The sequence below is a fragment of the Protopterus annectens genome, chromosome 3.part1 (assembly GCF_019279795.1).
Source record: "Protopterus annectens isolate FY-2018-M chromosome 3.part1, PAN1.0, whole genome shotgun sequence".
Classification (NCBI taxonomy): Eukaryota; Metazoa; Chordata; order Ceratodontiformes; family Protopteridae; genus Protopterus; species Protopterus annectens.
This window is the reverse complement of record NC_056732.1, coordinates 1,075,940,165-1,075,963,029: the sequence shown is the minus strand read 5'-3', so window position 1 is coordinate 1,075,963,029 and position 22,865 is coordinate 1,075,940,165. Positions and strand designations below refer to the sequence as shown.

At 37.2% G+C, this 22,865-nt stretch overlaps 1 protein-coding gene across 1 annotated transcript in view; it reads right to left on the bottom strand.

Moving 5' to 3' along the window:
- LOC122798357 (mitogen-activated protein kinase kinase kinase 3-like) overlaps window positions 1-22,865 on the bottom strand; it is a 749,834-nt gene that overhangs the window by 70,837 nt on the left and 656,132 nt on the right. The window contains exon 12 of the mRNA XM_044067209.1: window positions 15,107-15,255. Within this exon, the coding sequence (XP_043923144.1) occupies window positions 15,107-15,255 (149 nt within the window). The remainder of the gene's footprint in view (window positions 1-15,106; window positions 15,256-22,865) is intronic.

Here is a 22,865-nt window from a genome sequence, read left to right as displayed (position 1 = left end):
CAGGGAGGAATAAAGCTAGGTGTGCTGGGGTGGGTAGGAATTGAGGGCAGGGTGGGGTAGCGGAGTGAGCCCATAGGGTGAATGGAGCGGGAAGCAGCATAAGAGGTGAGTACAGCAGAAAAAGTATCAGTAAAGAGCAGTTAAATGGCTGTATTAAGAGGGTTTGTACTAATGTTTTTGGGAAATGTAATGCAGGCTGACCTTTACTGAGGGAGGATTAGCATGGAGGGAGAGGATATAAGCAGTCGTAGAATATTAAATTCAACTGATTTTTCTGTAGAAAAATAACTATCAGGATTAAAATGTACGAGTAGGATTTACATTGGTAGATGCTGCCACCTAGTGGTAGAGGGAGGTAGCAAGCAGCATTTATAGTTTAAACCCATCTTAGGTGTAAATATAGTCTTGGTTATGGAGAACAGGAGGGGGAGAGGGCAAATGGTCTACGGTAGGCTGCTACAACGTGTGCACGGGAGGGCAGACTAACACAATAAGTAGTACAACAAGTCCATGTGTAATTAGTAGTAAGCAGCATACATTAAACACAATCTTGTTGGGGGGTCCTCTCAGCAGTAGTATTCTGAGTACCAGGCAGGCTGGCAAAGTCAGGGTGTCTTCAGGAGGTAGCTGGAGGTATTCCTTTTGCTTTGAGGCAGGGAGGGAGCACCCGGGATGGATTACTATGGAAGAGAGAGAGAGAGAGACAACACTAAGTTAGGTAAAGTTGCAGGAAGATAGAAAGGGGAGGGGGGAAGGCAGAAGGAGAGCGATATGTACAGAAAAAGGTTAGTGCTAGAGAGCACAGAAATTAGATTGAGGCTAGGGTTAGATGTAGCTAGAGCAAGGTTGTATAGGTAGAGTAGATTTTAGGGAATATCAGTAAAAGCAGCAGATAACGGCTAGAAACAATACAGATTAGACAGTATAGGTTTCATTGTTTAAAGACAACATTCATTCTTTAGCTCAGCTTTGTATCAGAGACCCTATTCCTTTTGAGGTAAAGGGTTAAACAGCAATAATGAAAAAGTATGTTCAACAATAAGCAAGGAGAACGTAACACAGTCAACTACCTAAATATTCAAACTAGTACAATATGTTGTGCAAAACAACTTCCAAGACAATGTGTAATCCATGAGATGTCCTTATAAGCACAAACGGAAGGAGACTACCTGTTAAGCCGGTAATTGAGCAGTAAAGCTCCTAGAAGGACCATAGTTCTACCTTAAGAAAATGCAGGCATCCAATTATGCACTTTAGTTGGCGTCCTTTTACCAGGACATCTCTTAGAGCAGGTTTCTGGACATAACTAAGCAAGCAAAAGTCAGCAAACGTGCCCCATTTACCCAAGAAAAATCAGGCATCCAATTATGCACTTTAGTTGGCATCCTTTTAACAGGACATCTTTTAGAGCAGGTTTCTGGACTTAACTAAGCAAGCAAAAGTCAGCAAATGAGCCCCGTTTACCCGTACTATTGTAATGTAGCAGTAGATAGCATGGAAAGAGTCTCACTCGTTCAATAACGGTTTACAGCTGCTGAGCCAGTAATCAAGTTAAGCAAAGGGGAACCGGCACAGTAACCAAAAAAAATATGCTTACATTACAATATATTGAGCAAACAGTTTAACAGTGTAAATATATTGTGCAAATAGTGTCCAGCACAGTGTATAAGCCGTGTGGTGCCCTTAAAGCCGCAAACAGAAAGAAAAAAAGAGAAACAGTTGCTGAGCCTGTAATTTGGCAGTTAGGCTTCTAGTAGGGACGTTAATGCTCCATACGAGGCACACAGGCATTCAGTTATGCTCTTTAGCTGGCGTCCTTTTAACAGGACCTCATTAGAGCTGGTTTCTGAGTTTGACTAAGCCAGCATTAATTCAGACGAGCCCCCTGAGCCCAAATTATATTAATGCAGTACATTTAAGCAAATATATTGCTTACAAGGTAAAATAGAAGCCTAATTTGCTTACTTGAGTAATACAGTTAAATAAAAAAAACTATTATAATGAGAGAAATTAAAAATTATAGAGAAGAGGTGTCTCAGGAGAAATTATAAATATTGTAATAATTTATGTTAAGAAAACATTTTAAGACAAAAAGAGTTTCACAGAAAAGAATGGAATGTTAAAAAAGACACAAAGAATTAGAAAATGAAGTTTTCTTAATAAATTAAATAAAATACTTGGACAAGTTAATTTACAGTCATTGCAACTTCAGATGGAATAGGATACCAATTCCATCAGAATTTTACAGCTTGGCAGAAAAAAATGCTTCTTAAAAGTTACGAATAAGTGGTTAAACAAAGGTTTTACATATACAGATTTATGCAGTCCTATATTTTAATTTATATGGAAAAAGGATGATAAAATGAAATCAAAAATTGGAGGCCTTTAATACTGAACAATGTAGACTACAAGATCTTTATGAAAATAATTCAGAGAAGAATGGAAAGTAAAATGAAAAATACTATGAAAGACGGCATGTATAGTTTAAGGGGAAAAAGATGCCAGGAATGTTTATTAACAGTAATGGAAATTGTGGATGATTTTATGGGTCCAGGAATAATGCTCGAGCGGCCAATTCACTGAAAGTGAAATGGCCAGGTATACTTATGCGTAAGTGCTTTTCACCGAAGAAGCACTTTCGCGTAAGTATGCCTGTTGCGGAGATCGCACCACAGTGGGGATAAGGGAAAATTCCCTTTTCCCCATTGGAGTGCGACCTCGGAGTGAGAATATAAAAGTAGGGCGATATGGGGGGTGCAGGGGGGCTTGCCCCCCTGCAAAAATGTGAATGTAATGTTTATTTATTTTTTTTGAACACACTTTAACGAAAGCGCTTTTTCTGTCAAAGCGCTTTCGTTAAAGTGTGTTCGGTGATAGTGGATTCGGACTGTTGAATTTTTGTTCAACAGTCCTAGATCCGATTTTATAAACAGGCAAGAGGAAACAACGTTTATGACAGCAGAGTTAGATAAAGCATTTGATGTAGTACACTAAGAAATTTTGTGGACAATTATGAGAGAATATAACATTAGTGAGAAAATTAAGAATATTTGTTGTTCAGCATATGACAAAAATAAAGAAAGAATTTTAGTGCATGGTTGATTAAGCAAAGAAATAGCTATAAAGAATGGCCTACATCAGGGATGTCTCATGATTAGTATACTATTTGCTTTAGTTATGAATGTATTGGTTAGAGGTGTAAATATACATATGAAAGATGTTACTCATATTACTAATGAAGGGATAAAAATTCAGTTATGCTGACTTATGCAGATGATATTTTACACTGATTACAAAAACAAAGACTGGAAGAAAAAAGTAATATGTTATGTATATGAATGCTTAAACACAATAGGCATGAGGTAAATAAAGACAACAGTAAGGACTGGGTGACATAGTAAAGCTATGAGGGATATATATATATATATATATATATATATATATATATATATATATATATATATATATGGGTCTACTTCATATGATCGACACCTACAGCCCTACACATACAGGGCAGAGCCCCCCACATTGTTTAGATAAATACTGTTGTCTGCAAACAGTCATTTCAGTTATAAGGGGTTGGGAGGATGGCCTAATGGTTAATGTATTTGCCTTACAAACACAAGGTACAGAGGCGGATCCAGGAATTTGCAAAGGGGGGGGCACAGTCTGATTAGTTGACTACCGGGGTGTAAGCGGTCAAGTGGGACACTACGTTTGTTGGTTGTGAAAAGACCATCTTAAGAAGCTCTGACGTGTGGAAAGACATCAATGAACATTCAGTTGCATATGATTTTGCTGTAGATATGGCAGAAGAAACAGGTAATTCTTGTGCAGCACACAGCACTTGAAGAGACTGGGTAATCTCTGGGATACATACCTGTCTCTCCAGCAGATCCAATTTATATCACAGGTAAGGTTTAAGTCTTTAGAACAGGTAATTCTGGTACTGTTTGTTTTGTGGATATGCAGGAGGTCCAGCACAGTGGGGTCTGACAATGCCCTGCATATCAGGAATAGCTTTCACCTCAAAAGCATGTAAGAGACAGAATACTGGGATAGAACCTTAAGGCAGTCTGCATAGGACATTTTACTTAACCCTGTATTCTTTTAGTGAGGAACCTCTGTGGACGTTCCAGTAGTTAGATATGCCTGGCATATCTCTCAACTGCACAATTTTTCCAGAATGTCCAGATTTTTGCCACATATTTTTTGTCTGTTTTTCATAAAATTGTGGTTTTCTGGCAAATTAGTGGCAAATCACTAAAGACTGAAGTTAGAAAATAATGACATTTGAGTTTCCAACTTCATACCCTTCAGTAAAGTCATGCTAATACAAAACCTGTTCTACTAACTTTCTAAGTTTGTAAGAGCAATATTTAAAAAATGCCCCTACTTTTGGGCCTTTGTCCCACTTTTATAAATGCCTTTGTCCAGATTTCTTGCTCTAAGAGGTTGAGAGGTCGGACATAGTTAAGTACATACCAAAGGGGTATTCTAGTTGACAGATCTTCTGAATGCCAAATACAGTGGAACAATGACTTCCTTGAACTTAGATGCCATACCTTTATTTATAAGTTGCTCAGCATAGGATTTCCTCACTACTGTAGACACATGATAGTCAAAGGCTAGATTACTATCCATGCATGTTCCCAAGCCCCTGACCGCTGGCTCAGCTCTAAGGGGTATGTTGTCAATATGATAGTTACCAGGGGTGGATGACTTCCTGAAGGATACTATCATGCATTTCTTGGCATTTAGTTTTAGTCTGTGGCTCTGACACCAGTCTGTCAGCCCCTCCTGGAGATTCAATGACAGCTCCTAATTTGCAATCATCTGCAAATTTTTATCAGCCAGAGACCACTGACATTGGCCTTGACTTCAGAGAAGTAAATGCCAAAAAGGAGTGGTCCAAGGACTGATCCCTGAGGGACTCCACTTGTAACTGGCCTATTTGTAGAGGTGGCTGCCCAGTTCTAACTTCCTGGGTCCTGTCTGAGCCAGTTGGCTATCCACTGGGTAACGTATGAGTTTGTACCCAACCTTTTGAGTTTGTCAGCAATGCCTGAGTGGGGTATTGTGTCAAATGCCCTAGCCAGGTCAAGGTAGGCAGCATGAATGATTTTTCCCTCATCCATTGCTTTGGTGACCTTCTCAAAGAAGTCTACCAGGTTGAGTGGGCATGATCTGCCCTTGACAAAACCAAACTGGGTTGGATCCAGTGTTTGGAGGTTTACTATATCACTGTTGATCATTTCCATGATAATTCTTCTCATGGATTTACATACAAGACTAGTGAGACTTATGGGTCTGTAGTTTCCAGGGTCTGTAGACGGCCTACCTTTGTGCAGAGGGATGAATTTTCTGTTCTCCATTCATGCAGCAAAAAGCTTGTTTAGAAGCTATAGTTAAATAGCAATTCCAGAGGCTCTGGCAGGTCACTTTCATGCTATTTAGAAGGCATACTGAGATACTGTCTGGACCCATTGATGCAGTGTTCTTGGCCTCAAGGACCTTGTTCCCTAGTGATAGCAGGGAGGTTATATTAGATGGTATTTCTGAGGGAAGGTTAAGGGGGAGAGAGGGGTAAAGTTGAAGCTCAGCCAGTAGGTTTGCTATATCTTCTGGCTTAGTAGCCTAATGAAACAGTTTACACCATTAGCAACAACAGTTCAGCCTCTGGATAGATGCATCATTGATATTTGCCACCCACATAAATCAGCAGATAAAAGCAGGTTATGCCATAAAACACATTTTTAGTCAAGAAAGCAAAATAAAATTATTGCCCAATGTGTCAAACCTTTCCCTGGCTCATTCTCTCTGCTACACATTCCAATAGGTGCCTTCAAACAATTCAAAACCGAATCTCTTACTCTGTATGTTAAATGTACTCCCAAATGCCTAAAAAACATAAAATGAATACCAACCACTGATTAAGCTCCTATCAGTCCTGATATGCAAACCTCCTGTTCCCTGGCTATTGCTCAGCTAGCTCCTATGCACTATTAAAAAGTCAGAATCTCGCCTAAAGCCACAGCATGTTCACCTCAGACATACCATTCATCACATGAGCTCTATACTACCATCAAAGCATTCTACATTTCTTACTTCAAATGGTAAATGTACTCCCAAATGCTTAGGTACCATAAATGATTAGCAGTCACTGATTAAGCTCCTATCAACTCACATATACAGCCACCTTTTCCATAACTCACCTCTGCATTATCAAAAAACACATTCAAGCACTCAGAGGCACAAAACATTCACCTCATATGTGGCATCCATCACAGAAGCTCCTTACCAATCCAGAAACATTCTGTATAACTGGAACTACTACACAGGATAAAATCCATGCCAGTGAGGATATCAACCACCTCATTTTCCAAAGCAATAAAGTGTTTACCTTATTTCCCCATCCTCCATCTATTCTTGCAACTCTGCCTTTGTTACCATCCCCAAGACATCTACAATTCTTAATCAGCTACTCAGCTTCAATTTTCTTGTTTTGTGTAATGAAAGTGTCAGTTTCTTTCCAGTTCCAACCCAACATAAACCTCTCAAATGTACTTTATTTAAACTGCATGTTCCACATTAAATGGGTCTGTCACACATTTAATGATGACATTTTTAACAAATATCTCTTGTAAATACAGAATCATGTCAATTCATCAATATACTCTTAATTACAGCATTATTAACCATGACATGGGCTTTCTAGATGCAGCTGTTAGTAAAACTTTCATATTAAGGAGAGCTACATGAATATACACAAACAGTATTGAGTTACCTGAAAACTTTAAAACAACTACGACCAATTAAAAATCATGTTCAATCACTTGTTACTGGCTGCTGTGCATACCGCTCTTAAAATGTAAGTAAGTTAATTTTTTATTATTTTTCACATGTTCTCTTTTCCTTGCATCTATTTCAATTATATATTTTTTCTTTTATATTTCAATTATATTTTTTAATCATCATTTCAGTTTGCTAAGGACACTAGGGTTGTTGCTGAAGTGAAAACCCGATGCCTTGTGCACAAATGGGGAAAAAAAAAAAAAAAAGAGGGCTGTGAATGGATGGATCAGGGCTGTTGGTTGAAAAGTCGGCCAGTATGAGTGTCTCATAACCTATTTAGGGTCAAATAAAACAGAATTTAATTGACACTGTGGTCAGTTTTTGACTGCAGTTACATAGTCTATCAATAGGCAGTTCAGCCCAAACAAAACCATCAAACTATGTATTTTCTTATTCAGTTACAAATTTAAAATTCTCAGTTCAGAAGAAAAGAACCATTAGGTCTGCAAATCCCCCACAGAGAAAAATAGGGAGATATATTTACATTCAAACATATAAAGTGCTGTCATCTTTGGGCTTCAGTTCAAATATCTGACACAATATTCTACAATAGCGCTTTAACTTAACCAAAAGCAGTGGCACAGCTAGAGTCTGTGCTGCCCAGGAATGTCTGAGTTTGCAGCCCCCCCCTCACAAAAATCATGGTCAAATGGAACTCCCAATACACAGACCCCCCACAGTCATTTCAGTGTCCCATTACATGGCCATTTCTCCCCATTTACCATAAACACTAATGTGCATACTGCTCTATGCTTTACTTCTACATTTACTATTCTGGATTTCATTTAAATATTTATTTTAAAATTTTATGGCACAAACACTGACAATAGAAATCTGCTAAACAAAGGAAAACAGTCTCACAATGAAAATAGACTTAGCATTAAAACGTCTCTGCCCTTTAAACTCACATTCATTGAAACAGCATTGAAACTCACATTCATTGAAACAGCATTGAAACTCACATTCAAAGAAAATGCATCTGGCCAGTGATGGATAAAAAGTTTAACTTTGGGCTCTTTTCAAATCATACGCCACTTGCACACATATTTAGGAGCATGCAGACATACATGTGTTCTTTGATTCACCTTCTTGATTGTATTAAATTATATTCCTTATATAATACAGCACATTTGTTAGAGCATGTTTTTAATTTATTATTTTGAACATTTAATATATAAAGCAACAATGACAAAACTGCCCAATTCAGAACATTTCCATCAAAGTCTACTGAAACTTCTATCATTACAACCCAGCAATATCAGTAAATATGCGCAATCTATGCAAGTCATCTAAATCCATATTAAAGAGATCTGTAACTAATGAAGTTGCTGCTAGCAAACAACTTTATCTTTCATTGTTTCATCTACAAATAAAGTGCCTGTTGCCCTTGAAGAATAAATTGCCCATGTTACATTAAAAAAATGATAAGCTAGTAATATTGCAATAGGGAATAGATGGCAAACTGATTACCTAGTAATGATGAAACTTATCTCCTCCAAAGGAGAATCTACACAGGACTGCAGCATCTACCCCCTTTAAAGTACAACATAGTACCATATCAGCAATCCATCTACATACTGTGGGATTAGAACCCACAGCCTTCTGCATCAAAAGCAAGTATACTATCTGCTGTGTTACTAGCAATGCAAACTGGGCATAAGTAGAACTTCTCTTTCCCAAAAGCTCTTAGCTCCTTGTAAAATTCACTTGACAATCAACTAAATCCTTTGCAGCACAATAAATCTAGTAAAAGCAGAGGTCGTTGACACTGTAAATTAATTAATTCTAATAAATCAACTTCACTTGACATCTTCATGACAGCCTGTCACAAGGCAGCAAATTATCCGAACAATAGAATATTTGCAGCCAGAATTCATAAGAAAACTTCTACAGAAATGTACAATCAGTAGGAGGTGCTGAAGGCCAGGGCCATGGACATGATGTTTACATACTATATTAGCATCCATACACATAATATGGTACCTTTCTATCACCAACATGAAACAATTTTCTATATTCAGATTACCTGATCTCTTTTAGAAACAGTCCCTCACTTTCCAGAATAACCAGCATATATTTTCATAAAATATTTTAATAAGAATCGAATGTTTACTATTTATTGATCTCCCTCCAGCTACTCCAGTAAAATAAACTAGAAAGTGGTCCTAGCACAACTACATAGAACAGTGGACCGTGGTAACAGTAGACCCTCTCCACATCAGGATATACAGTTTTTCTTTTGATTTAGTTTTACTGCTGTTGACACCAGGTCTAGAAGTGAAAGCATATGTTTCGACTCTCCTTGATTTTGCCCTGTATCTTAGTCTGTTTCATGTAAAATCACCTCATCAATGAATCGAGCTGCAAACATTATAGGGATAATGGCGAGCACAATGTCAGTATTACAGCAATTGTAAATAATGTAAAGATATTCTAAATATTCTGCAGATTATTACTACAGTAATTGGATTGTTAGCTATTAAACTATCTTTGTATTTTTCTTTATAGCTGCTGTAACCATTACCTTATGTATGCACAATTATTATCAACTGAATATATGTACACGCAATTGTATACGACTGACTGTCTGTGTTGCTTAGGAGTTTGGGTCATGGCTGAAAATACCTGTGGGTCATGAGAGAAGAGTCAAGTTGTACTACGGATTAATCCTGCCTGCCCTTGGCTTTGAAAGTTTCAACAGCAGGCCAAACGCGGTACTCTCTCTCTCAATTGTGCTGCATTAGTGCCTTGAAAACCCCTACTTCAAAATATTTTAAAAAAATACCTCATTGCGGACAACTGTGACTTGCTCACACTGGAAGAGCAGGTCTCTGCACACTCTGCAAAGTCGGACTTGTTTAAAATTAAATTAATAATAAAAAAGCTTAAGTAAACTTACTATTTATTAAAACGTGTCACCCAACGCTCGCACCCACCAACACGCCTAATTCAATTAGGGAGATGCTGTTGGAGGAGAATCATTAGAAAAATCACATGATGACAGCAAACCAATTGCATCTTGAGATGTAGGCATGTTTGTCGACATCATACAATGTTTTGCAAAGAAAAAACGCACCTTCAGAAGTTGAATCTGAAAAATACCGCCAAATGTACTTTACATTTTTGGGTTTCAACTTATATTCTTTACTGCACTATGAAATGGAAAACATAGTGGATTTTCTTTTTCATAGTGTAATAAAAAAAATATAAGTCGAAACCGGAAAATGGATAATTTTTGGTGGTATTTTTTTCCGATTTCCAAAAAAAAAATAACACATTTTAAAAGGGGGTGGCGCGTGCCCCTGCGCCCATGCCTAAATCCGCCACTGAGGTACATGGTTTGAGTCTCAAAAGGGATAATTGGCTAGGCTTAAAATGGCTCGAAAGGACAGTTAACCTAGTACTAACCTATGAACCTATAAAAAAGTATCCATGTATATGGTTGAAATGTATGACGTATGTGGAGGGGCTACACCCCCCACCCCCCAACTATATATTCTAACTTCAGGATCGCGCAACAGTGGCAAAAAGGGCATAATGCTTTAAATTTCATGTGTCAGTGTTCTGAGTTTCGATCAAAGAGGTTTTCGGTGTTTTGAGCTTTAGGTGTTTTGGTCTCTGTGAAAAGTCTGTCGATCAAATGAGCTGTCAATTATATGAAGTAGACCTATATATATATATATATATATATATATATATATATATATATATATATATATATGCTAAATGCGACCGAAAAGGCTGGGAAGAATAAACACTAGATACATAGAAAACTGTAAGGACTAAAAACCAAAAATAAAAAATAAAAAATGAAGGAGTCGGACACCAAGCTCAAACTGATCCTGAGCGCTTTTGTTCAATTTATTTGATATATACAAACTTCATCAGAGTAGCAGTATGCATTACTTGCTTGAATCTTCTGCTTCAATGCAGGTCCGAGGCTTGACCTCTCTCTCTCCTTCATCTCTGTGGTTTTGGTCTTCTTGCGTTTGTGGCATCTTCTTGTCTCCGTGTCTAGGCTGGTTGATCTGTATTCTGGGTGATTTCTGACAGAGATCAGGCCAGAGTTGCTCTGGATCTTTTATGTTTTCTGTAGTGTGCTTCGTTGTAGTCCATCATTTTCCTGACGTCCTCCTGTGAGTGGTTTTCCAGCCGTGTAAAAACAGTATGCATTACTGGCAAAAAAAAAAAGCAGGCTACTAAATATTACACAGGAATGCTAAAAAGGTGGATAATACTAGGTTTTCATTGGTTCAAAAAGCAGGCTTCTGAATATTATACAGGAATGCTAAAAAGGTGGATTATACTAGGTTTTCATTGGTTCAAAAAGCAGGCTACTGAATATTATACAGGAATGCTAAAAAGGTAGATAATACTAGGTTTGTATATATCAAATAAATTGAACGAAAGCGCTCAGGATCAGTTTTAGCTTGGTGTCCAACTCCATTTTTTATTTTTTATTTTTGGTTTTTAGTCCTCACAGTTCGGAAGTTTTATATATATATATATATATATATATATATATATATATATATATATATGTATGCGTGTGTGTGTGTGTGTGTGTGTGTCTCTACTTTGAAACATCTAAAACCCATAACATCTAATTTCATAACATTGAGACCAGAACATCTAAAACCCAAAACATCTAAAACCCATAACATCTAATTTCATAACATTGAGACCAGAACATCTAAAACTCAAAACATCTAAAACCCATAACATCGAATTTCATAACATCTAACACTACAAATCAAGAAAATAACATCCCCTCCACATATAATGACACCAAACTACCAAACACACTTTTTACTATGTTTCTGCAGGGGGGCAAGCCCCTCCTGCACCCCCCACAACCCCTGTAAATTAAATATACCAACTCCAAGATTGCACTACAGTGGAAAAAAGTAAATTTTCTAACCCCACTGTATCAACCCCCTGCAGAAACGTAGTAAAACGTGTGTTTGTTAGTTTGGTGTCATTATATGTCGTTATATGTGGAGGGGACATTATTTTCATGTGATTTGTACTGTTAGATGCTAAGAAATTCAATGTTATGGGTTTTAGATGTTTTGGTCTCAATGTTATGAAAGTAGATGTTATGGATTATAGATGTATATATTATTATTTATTTATTTATATTTTTTTTTAAAGAAATTTCTATGTTAGATATAAGATTTGTTGGTAAAAATGTGAGTGAAGAACAATGGAAAAAGAATATGACACAAAGGAGGAAAACATGTAGGTTACGATTTACTTGGTTAATTCAGTTATACTTGGAAGGATAGTGTATTTAACAAATATCCGTACGTTACCAATAATTTAGGGAAAAGAAATATTATAAGCATTTTTTTCTTTTATATGGAGTTTGAGACTGACTCTAGTGAAGAGAGGAGTCTTACATATGGGTAAGGAAGATGGAGGTTTAGGATTAATAAACGCAATTGTACATGCTGCTTCACTGAATTTGTATGGAATCTTGCTTAAAGCTATAAAAGTAGAAAATGCATGGTGTAGTAAGCTATTGCAATATCAAAAGTTTTGTTTGGAGATTAATGATTAATAAAGTACCAGTAAAAGGAAATATGCCATATAAAATAAGTGAAACAGTTTGTATATATTGTGGCCAAGTGGTAACTACAGAACATGTTTTTAGAATGTATCAATCAGGATTACAAAACTGTGGGGAAAAACAATATGAAGAAGTTTTTTAAGGCATAAAACAGGTGAATAATGCAAATATAGATATGATTATGTATGGATATTACAGGTATAAACTAAGCAATATGTTAGTAAAATAGATATAAGATTATTTTATGTTGTTAATAAGGACAATGACAACCGAAACTCATATAATATTAATTAAGGAAAGTAAAATAATTATGATTTTTATAATAATACAGGAAAGAAGTGGAAAACTGCACATATTATAAATAAGACCCCTACTCTTTTTAATAGGTGTTGTGGGATCTTTTATATCCAGTTGAGCTCTCATCAACTCAAGCAGATGGGACTTTGGTTTAACATTTCATCTGAAGGATGTCACACTCAGGAGCACCCCTTTATGCTGCACTACAGTATCAGCAATTGATCTACTTGGTGGGGGGAATAGAACCTACAAATTCTGCAATAAAGGTGAGTGTGCTACCTGTTGCACCACTGACACTGCATTAGCTGCTTTATTTTTTTTCTGAAACATTTCTAATTGCCTGTCACTGGAAGGCTGTATACTCTTGATCACAGTCATTAAGAAAGAAAGGCAGAAATGGACCAAAACTCCTATAGCTGGACGGCAATGCATTTTTCATGGAGAAATTGTTACATCTTTACAAGGAGGCTATTGGCAGTGGCTAACTTGGCTCACAAAGGCAAACATTAGATGCCATAAGGCAGGTAGTACTGTTACAGCCAGAAGTAAAAGCAAGAGAACAACAGCTACTCTGATCACTTTGGACACACAATTAGCATCTTATACAGTAAAACTGCACTGATTTGGTAACTGTTGACAATTTTCAGCTTTCTGGAGAAGTAGGTTCTCAGTTCCTTTCAGTTTTAATCCATTCACTGTAGAACACATGCAAACACAATTCGGGGGGGGGGGGTATCATTGAATGGGTCACACACACCCCTAGTTTTCCCCCAAAAGCCATAATTCCATAAACAGACAATTACTTATTAGTCTTGCAGCTATGTTGTTACACCATACACCAAGCACTATTTGCTTTACTAGGAATCTTACTATATTTCATTTTCTTTTTGTTACCTTTTACTCGAACATAACTGCATTTACTAATTTATAGACTTATTGGATACATTACTGAATGACTGACACAGTGATGGATTATGCTGGATTCTGTGACACTTGGTACTGAAATCTGCATCAAAGTACAAACACCAAGTCTGCCCACTATGAACTGTTTGCTCCCACAATTACATCATCAGAAGGTGAGGCTATATGACACAGTGAATAAGTGGACAGAGGCTTAGAATACAGTAATAATAAACACAAGTATATTAAACTTAATAGCTATAATTCCACTAAAACAACTGATGGAAAAATTACATATTTTACAATCAGAAAGCCGTCTTTATATGATGACAGCATAATTACAGAAAAAAGAAATAAGTTAAAAAAACTTGCATATGATCTTAGTATGGCTAGCCAGTCTGATGAGTGAATAAAGAGCAACTATGCAACACTGCAACACTGGAACCCATCACTTGTAGCAAAATGGAGACAATGCCACTGCAAAGATCACATATGAGGTCTTATCTGAACTACAGTGTCTATACTGGGGTATTTCATCTCAGAAGCTGGAGAGTCAAGGTGTCATCAGACCAGGAAAAAAATGTTGCAAAATCACAACGCAAAGGCACTTAAATGCAGAAAATATCCAAGACTGCAAGCTCTGAAAACATGGAGGTTGGAGCATGAACATTTTTTAAACACTTAAAAGTGGCAGTATGTTGTAGTGCTGCAGATAAAAAGCTCAGTATAGTACAATGAGGGGTTATTACATGCAGTTAAAAAAGACTGACCCAGGAAAATGGTGTTAAAAAAGCACTTTTTAAAGCAATAACAACAAATTACTTAACAGGGTCCCCATGTCAGGAGTACTGATTTATAAGAACTTTAAAAATCCAAGGGGCAACCACAATGGAATGAAAGAAAAGTGGAATATTCAAAACCTGAAACAACTTCCAACATCAAAATGGATGAAAAGGGCTACAGATGTTTGGGTCTGTCCCTAGAAATCTGTAGATTTGTATTCTATGGGGAATAGTTACAACTTGTCAGTTATAAAGCCTCTGCTACCAGACCACATAATGTTACCAGATAAGCACCACAGAATTGGACATAGAAATAAAGACATTTCTGAAGAAATGACAGTGCTTCTCCAGATGGCTATATAAACTGAGTGTACCGGGACAATTCCACAAATGTTGCCAAATGTGAAAATTCACTCTGAATGACATCAATGCAAGAGGAAAGTCCACTTTACTGAGACACAATGACCTGGCATTAGATTACATTACCTACCCTACATGAATTTAAGGAGAATTTTGTTTTTGAAGCAAAAGGGGAGTTTGAATTTTTCACTGAACTATGTTTTTCAAAACTTGGTCAGAATTCAGAATCCTGCCTCTCACTGTGATGTCATGCAGTCTGTGTTTTGCAACATTTAAATTTTGTGTTACTTGCTTTAAATAAACAAACTCCTCTCGACTCACAGTCTGTAGAAATGCTTACCTTGCTAGTCTCATTACTGTCTGGGTCGTAAGCCACCTGCTTCACAGCAAGCTCTCTCCCTGTATCAGCATCATAGCACAGGAAAACCACTCCGTATGCACCATGGCCGATTTGCTTTCCTAGCCTCCAGTTCACAGGTGTTTGTGGAGCTAAGAAGATAAAATCACAATGTGTACACAATGTTCATCCATATGTTATTACACACTGTACATTAACAATATAACAGGACTCCTATCTGCAGCTATAGTTTTATGTATAACACAGTTATTCAAACTCTGGCAGTTTTCACACTTCTGGCAGTACTATCAGGACAGTCTTTAAACAATCTCCTTTCCCCAGCCTTGTCATATTTACCATTGTCCTGCACTACTTCATACAATATTCTTCATTCTAATTCACACTGGAAACATGATGTGTGTCATTTATTAAAAGATGAAGAAAGTTGTGTACAGATAAACAACATAAGACACTCTTTAAAGACAACACCTGCAGGTGTGCAACCTCTTTTACATTCACATTTGTGGTTAAAAATTACCATTCTGAAATATTTCCAGAACCTCTTAAAGCAAGCAGCATGAACAATGAACAGGCACATAACTAAATAAGTAAACCTCAAAACTACATTATTTCCAGAATAGCAGGTAGAAAAGAAAAGATGTGTTCACTTGGAGGTTCAAAGCAAAAACAACTCTTTCCTACGGATTAGCATGGAAGCAGTTGCCAATGCATACCCAGTAAAATATCCATGTTAATGCTTCAGCTAGAGATGAGGTGATCTGGTATCTACCTGTTAAACAATGAATGCAAGGCAAGTAATTAATTCTGAAAGAGACAAGAGGACACCAGTCCATCATGTGAGAAAGCAAACTAAAATACCACACTGTGAATAATGAAAGCAGGCCTCCACAATACTCTTTTGATACTTTACTAATAACACTGCATTTAATTCACCACTTATTTTTATTCACAATTCTATTGCCATGGGTGGTTCAACAATCATTTGGCTGTTTGTTATTCCTTGTATCCTCTCAATACCCACAGTTTTACTTCGTTCACATTGTGTACCTGCCCTCCAAACTCACTGTCTGGTAGATATGTTATTAAACTGGATCCTGACTAATGACTCAGGGATTCAGTCTGCCAAACACTAATCAATATTTGCATTATTGCTTTTCCCGCTGTTGACATTGTGGTGTGCCAACCTAGTGAAGCAAACTGAAAAAAAAAACATATATATATATATATATATATATATATATATATATATATATATATACACACACACACACACACACACACACACACACACACACACACACACACACACACACACACACACGTGTACAATTTAGTGTAACCTATCAGTGTGACTTTTGTGAGGTAGGAAAAAAACAGTGCACTTGGAGAATCCCAAAAAGACTCTATTAATTTTCAAAAAGCCAGCTTTGTTTTTTGGCATTTCAAATCATGTAATTAGTACCTGTTTCACAATGATCATTGCTTACTCTTTCGCAGATCTCAGTGGACAGGTAGGTACCGTTCTTTGGATACTGAGGTACCTAGATGAGCCTGTCACTCACTTTTCTCAGCATCCCCTCAATGTAGGCATTTTAACCTCCCCATGGGTGTAGAACTTCTGTCCATGTACAGAATATTTTCACTTGGAAAGGGTGTACTCTTTCCAACACTTCAATATGGGATCTGATTAACAGCCTCCAATTCACTCTAAACACAGCCTGTAACAACAGCAGCAATCTATATATGACATAAGCAGGTATAAAAATTAGAAATTCATATAAAACGTCAATCAATAATAAATGATTTCCAACTTTCACATATAATAGGAACCTGCAGCAGTCACTTCTTTTTCTTAAATGGTCCCAAAATATGGAAATAAATTTCAGTTTCATTATGTGAACAGTCCAGATCTATTTCTGTCAAGACATTAATCCTTTTTTCAGTAACTTGAAATGTCAGTTTTGCTCAACTACCTCATTTTTTTTTTCATTTTTAGTATCTAGGTTGATTCCTGCTATCAGCTCCTAATTACCAAGTTTGCACTCATGCTCCTTTAAAGGCTAGTATATGGGATATGTATCCTGTACTATTAGTGTACTTCGTGCTACCTTTCTTCTTACTATAACTAGTTATGCTTCAAAAAAGTACTTTTTCAGCAAACATACAAGTAAAATAAATAAATGCATACTGTGCAGAGGCAGTACTGTTAGGCTGCAAAATCAAACAGCTGTGGGGAAAAACTGCATGCCCCAACTGGAAATAAAGAAAGGATGAAATTGCCCTGACATATCTGTTACAAGCTCAAACTGTTTTAGACTGATGCTACCCCAGAAATACAGCACATTTGTGCAAGTCCTTGCCACACAGGAGATGTTCAAATAGATCATTGTAGCTGTAAGGTTAACTTGTGGAATGTAGCCTGTTAAGCATACAAACAAGTCCAGACAGTCTGCAACTTCCTCTCACAACATATGTCTGACCTAAGACCTTTGTACGAGGCATCATGGTGGTACTAAAGGAGAGTACTGGCATGAAAATCCACACCGTTTTTTTTTTTTTGACTTACAGAAAATAGGCTGAGGCTACTAGCCAAAGTGCATGGACTTAGTAATAAAAGGAAAAAAATAGCACAAAGAAATGGCAGGAGAACTCCATCTAGATACAGTTTTTAGAGAAACCAGAAGACTCACTTATTTCCTTCAAAGAAAATAAACAATTGGTCAAACTTTCAAACATTTTAGTCTTGTCCAGGTAGAATCTTACTTATTTGTGACCATCCAGAATAAGAAGAATTCTTTCCTGCTTATTTTAAGGATTGAGAAAAAAGCAGGAAGATGGACAGACTGATTTAGACGGCATTTTAGCACCCACTTTAGGCAGATGTTAAGCTACTAATACATTGTTTTCCAAGTAGAGAGTTTTAAAGATGCAGAAGATGCAGGTTCAAAGGATGAAATAGTTACTTTTTCCAAGAACATAATTCAAATGCCAAGGGGGAGGAATGGATTTTCTGGGAGGTCTGATACACAGGATGCTTTTTAGCAACTGTTGGACCTCATGGAGTGAAGAAAGAGGAGGATCAATTAGCAGGTAACTGGTAGGCAGGCTGAAATGGCCGACAACTGCATCTTAACAGACCTGAATGCTAGACCTAGGTTGAGCAGCTCACACTAATATTTGAAGATGAAAGGGATTCTTGTTTGATAAGTCCCCTGTCCTCTGTTTTTGCACCAAATACAAAATCTCTTCCAATTAGGAACACAATATTTTCTTGCTGCATGTTTCCTAGCCTCCTTTATAACCTGTAAGATATCCACAGATTAAAGGAGACTAAAAGGAATTATAAACCTATCATCCAGATTATGAGGTTCAGTGTTTGGATGAATTAGAGAGCCCCTTTGTTGTGTCAGCAAGTCCTTCCAGTGAGGTAGCCCACAGTGACTGCCCTTGGCTACAGGATAAAGATGGGAGAACCAGTACTACCTTGGCTAAAAGGGGGATCGTGAGAAGCATTTTCAGATTGTCATTCTGTAGCTTTACTAGGATCTATGGAATGAGAGAAAAGGAAGAATTCCATAGAAAGAAATGCCCATTTTCTAGGCTTCCATGCATTGAGATCCAGTGTAAAAAAAAGATTTGAAGCAAAGAGACCCGTATGGAGAGTTGTCCATTGATGGACAATTTGAAGAAAGAACTCTCTCTTCCACATCTATTCATGAGGGTGTGCTTTGGATTTGCTCAAACAGTTTAATATTGAATTTATTTTCGAAGGAACGTACACAGCTTGGAGGAAAATACTTTGGTGAATAACAATGTACAAAGCTATCTCTGCAAGCCTGGAAGGGTAGAAAGAATTTGTTCCCCCTTTTGTTGATATAACACATGACTGTGATATTGTCTGTTAAGATTTGGTGGGTCTTGGAGTCCAGAGGTGATTAGGAGACAAGATGCATAAGGATATGTTGATAGGCTGTCATCTGTTTGATGTTTATATGCTTTCTCCTTTCCGGTGTGGACCACATTTTGAAGCACTTTGAACAAGTCCGTTAGGGAAAGTCTGAGGTATCTCTTGAGACCTTTTGAATGGGAGGATGAATTATAAAGGGGGACCTTGGGTTGACTTTTAACTGGCTGAATTATTAAAACATTATTTCCACATAAAAGGCAAGAGAGGAATTGGGAAGGATAGAAGAAGAAAGTGATGTACCCAAATTCATTTGGGTACCACAGAATTTTCCTCATGTGGAATCTGGCAAAAAAAACTATTTGGATTGTGGATGCCATGAGCCCCAGTGCTCTCAGTAACCTCTATTGAGATATCAGCTGTATTCCAAAGGCACCTGAGAAAGTATCAGACTGATTGGGCTATAGATTGGAGTTGTTGAGGTTTACAGTTAACTCCAGGCTGAAAAAGAGATTGAAGGTGAATTGTAAATCATGAAGAATATTTTGAAATGAAGTGACCTGAATGAGGAAGTTGTCCAAATATGGACAGATGTAGATAGCTTGGAGCTTGCAGAACGCTATGACAGAAGCTTATTACTTTGTGGAAACTCTTGGTTCAACAGAAAGGCTAAAAGGCAAAGAAGTAAATTTAGACCAGACTTAGAGATTCATCCAGAACATAGGGAAGGGGAAAGAAAATGCTGTTTAAGCCCTTGCATTATCTTTCCACTTTCCTCTAATTTGTTTGTAATATTTCAGCTGAAGAGGATCTAAACAGGTTTTCTTTATAGAAAAGAACATCCAAAAGATTAGCTTTATCATCATTTGGTAAAGATTTGAGTCAAAGCCATGAATACCTTTGAATGACTGATCCTTTGGCAGATATTTTACAAGAGGAATCATCATCATCATATTCACACATGAAGGAATTGCTTGCCACCTGTATGGCATAGCTCCAGTAATTAATGGCACAGAAAGATGGTGGAAATATATATATTCCTTCCATACATGTCCATGGCCCTGCTATCCTTGTTGTTTGGTAAGGCATTACAAGACAGAGTAAGTTTAGAATTTTCCCCATGTCCATTGAAATAACATCTAGTTCACAGGAAGGATTCTTGTATAAATATATATTGCTGTCAGGGACACTGTAGCATCTGTCTGGTTTCTTAGGTGTGGAAGGCTGAGACCCTAGAATCAAAAAGGTAGACAAAAAAGTATTTTTCAGTGCTCCAAGATGATGATACAGCAGGGGGTTTTGAAATATCCATGTCAAGTAAGCTGTAATGTCTTTTCTGTGATCCAGAAATTAATTTGCCCACCCAATTTAAACACTATATCAGTTTATGGCTGGTATCACTAAAGAATGTTCATCCTGAGCTGAGTTGGAAGACAAAGTATCATCAGCTTCAGACTCAAAACCATTGGAAAAATACATTTGTGAAGAGTAATCCAGAGGTTCTGAATCAGATTCTGAAGAATAAGATTCTCCCATAGAAGAAACCTCCTTCTTCTTTTTGTGGGGTTAGTGGCAGCAGAAGAGTGGACCTGAGGGGGTTGCAAGGATGGGTCCCTATCGGCATCTCGAATGCTGACAATATCGAATTTGATATTGTCGCATCAAGAATGCTGAAAGGGCAGAACATCGAACAGGTAAACGGAAATCTCTGTAAGGGGAGATTTCCATTTACCTCAATGTAGTGAGGTCTCGGAGTTGGTATATTTAAGTAGCAGGGGGTGTGTTTTGTTTTTTTTTTTGTTTTTTTTTATCGGCATTCGAAAATGTAATAGGTCGATCATTTCAGTTCGACATTTAGTGATTCGACCTATTATATTTTCGAAATGCTGATATACACTCCTAAGGAAATAACATCTTTAAAAAGTCCCTCTGGAAAGTTAAACCACTTCTTCTGTGGGTCCATAGAGGAGGTGGGGACATACCTAGTTTTTGGCTTTTTCTTTGACGTATACCAAGAAATCAGATGAGGTGGGGCTGACCCAGGATGTACCTCCAATAGGGTCCTGATATGTCTTCCCTTACGTAAAATTTGTGGTATCTCTCCATGTCTAAGAGAGCTAGCCACTGTTGTCCCTTTGTAGCTTTATCGTTCATCTAACTGGTTGAAAGGGAAGTGCTATTGACAACCTGCAAAGAAGACTCAACAGTGGAAACAGGACCACACATAGGGTGTTCCTCACGCTTATCAACTGCTTCAGTGGAGATGTCTGATGCCATCCATGAAAAAAAGTGGGTGCATTAGTGTCTTCTTTCAACTTTTTAGACTTTCTCTTCAGTTGAGGAGGGATGTCCAAGGAGGATGATTCTGTTGTCATCCTTGCATGTGCTACAGCCTGAAGACATTTGTTTTCCATATACAACTTAAGGAAGGTCAAATGGCTTTGTAAGGTCTTAGGAACAAATGACTGGCAAACTGAACACTCTTTAGAGTTACATTCTGGGCTCAGACAAAGTATCAAGTATGGCTATCTTTGTATATAATTTGATGACCACAGTTACATTTCATTCTCTTAGATGACAAGAAATAGCAATAATTATCAGAAAAACAAAAAAAAATATGAAGGGTCCCCAATGGGGTACTTAGCTATGCTTAGTGAATGTGGCTAGAACAAGTCATATGTCTGAAAGATTGCTATTCTGACACAGTCTTGCTTCATGGACTGGCGGTAAGAAAGTTTTGAGGGTTTTCATACCTGTATGTCCATTAAGTACCAGCATGTAGTCTCATGCATAGGTCTTGGGTAAGATATGTTGCATGACAGGAAGACACTTTCGGTTTTGTAGGCTGGCTGGATGTACGCTGGCCTTGGCAGGATACATCCCATAAGTTTGTATAATTGCAAAAGTGATTTAATGAAGAATATCTTTCTTTCCCATATATAACACACCTCAGTGCAAGGAATAGACAAATTCAGCTTAACTTCACATGAAGCAGACTTTCTTAAAATGGTTATTTTTTTAGTATTTAAAGAAAACATTCCCAACTACTGTGACATATGTTATACCGCTTACATATACTGCAATTAAATATACAGGCCTTCATAATCAGACATAATCATTTCCTCCCCTCCTTATCTGCAATAAGTTACTTGTATTACCCTCCTATAACTATATTCCTGACTTAACTCAACCACGCAGAAAAAGCATGGCAAAAATAGAACTGATACAATTTATCCAAGTATTGCAAACAATTCCACAAAGTACCACAAAAATAAAATAAATGTTTAATCGTATACAAACAAACAAAAAAACATTATGAACTTTCATTGTGTTATCTAAATTGACTTTTCCAGACTGTCAAACGTAATACACATCTGCCAAGTACTTATAGTAATGGAGATAGATGATGCATTGGAGAGGTTTTAACCAGATTAAATGAATCAACCAAGTTTTTAAAGTTACCACCCTTTAGAGAGAATTTCTTTCCTTAATTAAACTATATACCAAGAATTGGTTCACATGCATCTAGCTACTGGAGTTAATTATGAAAATGTAGCTAACAATAATTTATGTCATTTTGCAAGTATGCATCCGAAGAATTTAAAATCGAGAATTATAACTGGCCAAGCCAGCAGTGCTTGACTTAGCTATAGATGTAGCTCTGGTTAAGGACAAATTGGAATTCTTAAAGAGAAAAAAAATTGTGCAGAGGCTATGCTGAGCTCTTAGTTAATGAAGCTAGCAAAAAGTCACAAGATAAAGTGGGTCAGACTCAAGAGTTTATCCATGACATGGATAAAATCAGATGGTGTTCCTCAATGGCAGTCAAATATTCTT